The sequence below is a fragment of the Monodelphis domestica genome, chromosome 8 (assembly GCF_027887165.1).
Source record: "Monodelphis domestica isolate mMonDom1 chromosome 8, mMonDom1.pri, whole genome shotgun sequence".
NCBI classification, from domain to species: Eukaryota; Metazoa; Chordata; class Mammalia; order Didelphimorphia; family Didelphidae; genus Monodelphis; species Monodelphis domestica.
In genome coordinates this window covers 11391431-11397430 of record NC_077234.1, presented here as the reverse complement: position 1 = coordinate 11397430, position 6000 = coordinate 11391431, and the positions used below count along the sequence as shown (strand labels likewise).

The 6000-nt window shown below is 57.9% G+C and overlaps 2 protein-coding genes across 3 annotated transcripts in view; one reads left to right on the top strand and one right to left on the bottom strand.

Moving 5' to 3' along the window:
• Window positions 1–4701, bottom strand: part of LOC130455898 (50 kDa spicule matrix protein-like) — a 5575-nt gene extending 874 nt beyond the window's left edge. The window contains exon 1 of the mRNA XM_056808010.1: window positions 1–4701. This exon is cut by the window's left edge and continues 874 nt beyond it. Within this exon, the coding sequence (XP_056663988.1) occupies window positions 3376–4161 (786 nt within the window). The 5' untranslated portion in view covers window positions 4162–4701 and the 3' untranslated portion in view covers window positions 1–3375.
• The window catches only part of CROCC2 (ciliary rootlet coiled-coil, rootletin family member 2), a 109357-nt gene that overhangs the window by 77512 nt on the left and 25845 nt on the right, over window positions 1–6000 (top strand). For both annotated transcript variants that reach the window (XM_056808008.1, XM_056808009.1), the window contains exons 13-15: window positions 1284–1483; window positions 3080–3262; window positions 5529–5673. In XM_056808008.1, the coding sequence (XP_056663986.1) occupies window positions 1284–1483; window positions 3080–3262; window positions 5529–5673 (528 nt within the window). The remainder of the gene's footprint in view (window positions 1–1283; window positions 1484–3079; window positions 3263–5528; window positions 5674–6000) is intronic.

The window sequence follows — 6000 nt, the reverse complement described above, 5'->3', positions numbered from 1 at the left end:
CAGAGCCTGGGCCCCTCAGAGGTGGGGGTGGGGATGTCATGAGGATCATCCTGGAGTGGAGAGGCCCCTTTCCACATGGGAGCCTTCGTTCTGCCCCGTAGTATCCTCGTGTCACTGTTCACAGAATCACAGAATCCCCTGACGTCGTCTACCCAACCAGGGATTTACTGAGCCTCTGCTTACATGCCTGCCTCCAAGGAAAGGGAACTCCCGACCCCACCAGGCAGTCCTTTCCACTCTTGGGCAGCTCTGGTGGCTTGGAAGTCTCTCCTGAAGGGGCGCCTGTCTCCCGGGACCGTCTCTAACATGGAACTTGTGTGGCCTTGATTTTTCTGGACCCGAGGGCAAGGCCGGACCTTGATTCTGACTAATTCCATTTATTAGACTCATTCCAGGGCTGTAGGCCATCAAGATCTTTTTCAGGTCCTGATTGTCCTCTGGTGTTCACTCTCTCTCCAGTGTGGCGCCATCTTGCTGCTGTCATTAAACAGAGCCAAGCACAGAGCGGCCTCCCCACTGGAGCCTTCCTTTTATAAGAATGACGAGCCAATGGCGACCACTCTTTGAATCTAGCCATCTCATCAATCGTCTTATCCCATCCACATATCTTGGCCTCCGCCACAAGGAGGATATGAGATCTAAGGCCTTACCAGAACCCGGTGGTACCAAATCACCAGCATGTTCCCTCCTCTATCTTCTTAGTAATCCTGAAGTCAAGAACTGACTTTGCCCACATGCGCGTGCGTGCACACACACACACATTTATTGTCTCCATTTCTCCGCTGTAAAAGGGGGGGCAATCCCTCCCTCTCAAAGAGCTGTGAAGCTTCAGTAAGATAAATGCATGTGAAGAGGCACTTTGCAAACATGAATGGGACAGAGGGATGACGGGTCTTGTCAAGAAAGATGGGGAAAGAGACCCGGGTAGGAGAAGCAGGATGCAGAAGGCAGGGGATAAGCACGATAAAGAAAAGTGTTGTCGATCTTAACGTTGTAGTTCAGATCAGTCCCTTGTAGAACGTCCCTTTCTGAAATCCAGGAGTTCTCCAGTTCCGTGGAGGGCTGAAAGCTTTAGGGCATTGCCCAGGGGGCTGCTGTGACCAAAACAAAACAAAAACAACACTCAAGTGAATTTGTGGTAACTCCTAAGAGAGAACCGTGATGACAACAGCCACGACAATAAGAATCCCCAGTTATAATGCCCTTTGAGGACACAAGGGATGCCCAGGCGACATTCCTGCGGGTCCTCGGCTCACTGTCCCATTCTTTCTGTGGCTGGGCAGGAGCTGAGTCTGCAGCTAGAGTCCTCTCAGGCCGCCACGACGATGCTCCGGAAACAGCTGGCAGACCGTCAGAGAGAGGTCCAGGCCATAGAACGGCAACTACAGGAGCAGAGACAAGAGCGAGAGGAGCTGTTGGGAAAGCTGGAAGACCAGAGGCAAGACCTGGAAGGCTGCAAATCCTCCAAAGAGATGTTAAGAAGGTAAAGCGGGGTGACCTGGTCCGGGCTGGGGCAGATGAAAATAAAGAATGGGAGAATTGAGGGAGCCTGGAGGCCTTCCAAACCCAAAGCTCTTGTGACTGAGCCAAGGTTCTATAAAACCATGCATGTTTATCCAGGAACTGCCTTCAGGAGAGCTCCAAACTTGGACTCGTCATAACTAGCATAGAACAGCCGGGACGTAGGGGGGACTACCAGCAATTTCACTCTTTCATGAGACAGAAACAATTGATCTATCACCGAATCAGCACCGTATTTAATGGAAATAGATAGGGTCCCCCCCCTCTCTTCTATACCCAGGTAAGAGTCTGGCTCCAACTTATCCCCCAGCCTATTCCCTCCCCAGGAGCAGCCTTGTGGCATCTTAAAGCCTCTTCTCATCAGAGCCAATGTGTTCCAAGGTCTGAGATCTCTCTCAAGGGTCAACCCCAGACATTCACCCTCTAATGATGTAGTTTTAGGATCTACAGAACCTGAGACCAAAAGAATGGCCCGAGTCACCCTCGATGCATACCACTCAGTCAACAAGCATTTATTAAGTGACTGCTGTGTACCAGAGGCCTGCGGTCTTCTCTACCTGTGAGGAAGGCTAGACCACAGGATGCACAGTCTCAAGCCAAGAGATGCCAACGAGTTCTTCCATTGAAACTCAACCAAAAGGACATTAGTAAAAAATAATAATAATAATAAGGCCTCAAATTGTTAACTAAGGCCAGGCCAAGCGGGCTTTGTTCTAGGGTGACAAATGCAGAGGGCCCTTATAGCCTTTGCAGGATTTCCATGAGGAGGTTTTTAAGAGTGGGCACTTCTCCGAGGGGGCCTCTAGGCGGAGCCGGACCCAAGGTCAGGAAGGCTCGTCTGGTCTCCCATTAGTTTACGTAGGGTGATCGTTTCAATTATATTGGCTCTGCCCCCCCCAACCATGAATATGTCTCTCATTATTTAAATCTGACTTTATTTGCACAAAGTTTGCTTTGTAGTTGTGTTTAGTCGTTTCTGATAGTTACTGGTTAGCTGGGTGACCCTGGGGAAGTCCCTTTTTGCCTCAGTTTCCTCAGTTATAAAATGGCGACCACTCCAGTATCTTTGCCAAGAAAACCCCACATAGGCTCCCCAAACGGAACTGAAACCACTGAACAACAACAACTTCTTTAAGCTAGCCCCTAAAGAGCGCACGTCAGGACCTGTTAGGGATTCTTACAGAAGCTCTGGGTTTGGGGAAGCCAAGCATTAAATAAGGATTACTCCATTTCACAGTGAATTGGGATGAGTGGCCGCAAAGCACAGAGTGGGGTGGGGCGGGGAGGGGGCACTGGTCCGTTTTGTCTTCCCTTCCCCCGTATCGACTTGCTCATGGGCACTGGAGCAAAGGTCGTCGTGAAGCACCTACTCGGTGCCGGTCATGGTGCCAAACTAAGGCCTTGGGCTGGGAAGGAGGGCAGAAGGCAGTCGCTGCTCCCCAGGGGCCCCATGACGGAGGGGGAGACGTCCTCCAGACGACGCTAGCCAAACAAGCTCCCGACGGGATGGTCTGGCCTCCCCCCAAACCCCTGCCCTGCCTCCCTCTCTGCCCCGCAGGGAGAAGGAGACTCTGGAGGCCGAGGTGCAGGACCTGGCCCGGATGGCCGAGCTTTCCTCCCTGGAGCTAGAAAGGCTGCGAGCCGCCAACACGGACCTTCAGAGGCAGCAGAGCCTCCTGGAGCAGCAGCAGGAGGAGATGTCCAGGAAGGAGGGGAGGAGCCGGAAGGAGCTGGAAACCAGGTGAGATGGCCGATTCTAGGCTGAGAGCCAATTCCGGGCTGAGGGCCGATTCCAGTCTGAGAGCCAATTCCCGGGCTAAGAGCCGATTCCCGGGCCGAGGGCCGATTCCAGTCTCAGAGCCAATTCCCGGGCTGAGAGCCAATTCCGGGCTGAGGGCCGATTCCGGGCTGAGGGCCGATTCCGGGCTGAGGGCCGATTCCAGGCTGAGGGCCGATTCCGGGCTGAGGGCCAATTCCAGGCCTGATTCCCGGACCCCGAGGGCCAATTCCCGGGCCGAGGGCCGATTCCCGGGCTGAGGGCCGATTCCCGGGCTGAGGCCCGATTCCGGGCCTGATTCCTGGGCCGAGAGCCGATTCCAGGCTGAGGGCCGATTCCCGGACTGAGAGCCGATTCCGGGCTGAGAGCCGATTCCGGGCTGAGGGCCGATTCCGGGCTGAGAGCCGATTCCGGGCTGAGGGCCGATTCCGGGCTGAGAGCCGATTCCGGGCTGAGGGCCGATTCCAGGCTGAGGGCCGATTCCGGGCTGAGAGCCGATTCCGGGCTGAGGGCCGATTCCGGGCTGAGAGCCGATTCCCAGACTGAGGGCCGATTCCCGGGCTGAGGGCCAATTCCGGGCTGAGAGTCGATTCTGGGCCTGATTCCTGGGCCGAGAGCCGATTCCGGGCTGAGGGCCGATTCCGGGCTGAGAGCCGATTCCCAGACTGAGGGCCGATTCCCGGGCTGAGGGCCGATTCCGGGCTGAGAGTCGATTCCTGGCTGAGAGCTGATTCCCGGGCTGAGGGCCCTCCCAGGCCCTGGGCGGGCTCAGGGAGCCAGTCTGAGACACTCCCTGGCCGAGAAGAAAGCCGAGGCACTGGAGGGCCCGAGACTGGCCCATGCTGGCCAATGGAAGTCCACATCCCTCGTGTAGCAGTCCCACCTGTGCTCAGCGGGAATGCTGGGACATCAGGGCAGCCGCCTGCGCTCAGGGGGAATGCTGGGACATCAGGGCAGCCGCCTCTCACTCAGGGGGAATGCTGGGACATCAGGGCAGCCGCCTGCGCTCAGGGGGAATGCTGGGACATCAGGGCAGCCGCCTCTCACTCAGGGGGAATGCTGGGACATCAGGGCAGCCGCCTGCGCTCAGGGGGAATGCTGGGACATCAGGGCAGCCACCTCTCACTCAGAGGGAATGCTGGGACATCAGGGCAGCCACCTGCGCTCAGGGGGAATGCTGGGACATCAGGGCAGCCACCTCTCACTCAGAGGGAATGCTGGGACATCAGGACAGCCGCCTGCGCTCAGGGGGAATCCTGGGACTTCAGGGCAGCCGCCTCGGGGCCGCAGGTCTCCCGTAGGACCTTCAGAAAGACAGCTTCGGCGGCCTGCAGGCGAGCCCGGCTAAGACGGCTCCGGCCTCGCTGAGCCAGCCCAGCCCCACGGGCCACCTTCGACCTGATTCTTGCTTTATGCACTCAACAAACGCTGATGAAGGACCCGCCCTATCAGGCGCTGTGCTGGCCACTGCACAGTGACAAAATAAAGCAGGCCGGCCTCGGCGGAGATTCCATTCTAAAGTGCCCTGTGGGTCACGCGAGGAGCTCTGATGTCATTCAGAGTCTGGGGGCAGCTTGCTATCTTGTCCCTAATACCAATGGGCAACTTCATGGTTTCAGAGCAGCTGCACATATGAACCTCCAAACAACAGCCTGAGGTAGGCAGGCGACGCCCATTCTTCAGATGGAGAAACTGAGGCGCTGAGGGGCTGATGGGGGGCCCAGGAGGAGTGTGCACATGGCACCTGGAGGACCCTCTCCTAGGGCTCGCTTCACCTCAGTTAGACGGATACGAGGTCCATGTGTGCTCCCCGAGAGGGAAAGCTTCTTCTTGAAAAGTCTCCATGGGGAAAGGGCCTTCTCAGGAGGTAGTGAGCTCCCCGTCACTGCCTGTCTGCAAGCCGAGGCTACATGGGCACTTCTCCGGCTCAGACTGCCGCGGGGAGGGATTCTTAGGTAGTGGAGGACCCTTCCACTTGGAGGCGCCTGGCGCGAGCTTTGAGGCCTTCAGAGCAGATCCTTCGGCCAGGCCCACCCCGTCGTGTATGGCAGGCGGGGGCGCTCTTGGCCAGGGTCCGAGGCGGGAGTCTCCTCCGGGGCACCCTGGCTCCCTCACAAGCTTGACCCCTGGAGCTCCAAAGGCCCAGAGGCGCCGGCACAGGCGCTGGGCTGCCGCCGGCCGCTGAGCACTAAGGCAGGGCCCATGTTTGCTTTCTCCCTCCCTGCGCCAGCCAGAGGAGCATGAAGCAATTAGAGGAGAAGATCTCAAGCCTGAAGAAGGAGCTGCTGATGGTGAAGGAATTCCTGAGCCAGGCGGTCCTGGAGAAGGAGGTCCTGGCGAGCCAGAAGGAGGGTCTTCGCTGCTCTCTCACCCAGGTAGGGCTGCTCGGGGCCTCCCCTTCTGCCTCCTGCCTCCCTGCTTCTTCCTCGCCCCCTTCCTGGCCAGCCTCGGCCTCTCATTCATTTATTTTTCAGTCCCCCAAAACAAGCTCCCCGAGGAACAAGGGGCGACGCTGACCTCTCGTCGGGCCCAGCCGGCCGGCGGGTGGGAAATGCCGGGGGGGCGCGGAGCCCGCTAGAAAGCCGGGCTGCCGGGGGGGGGGGGGGGGGTGTCCATCCGGACGGGCCTCCTCCGGGCTGCTGAGCTGAGGAGTGGAAGAGCCCTCGTTCTCGGGCCATCGAGGAGGGCCCTCAGGGGTGAGC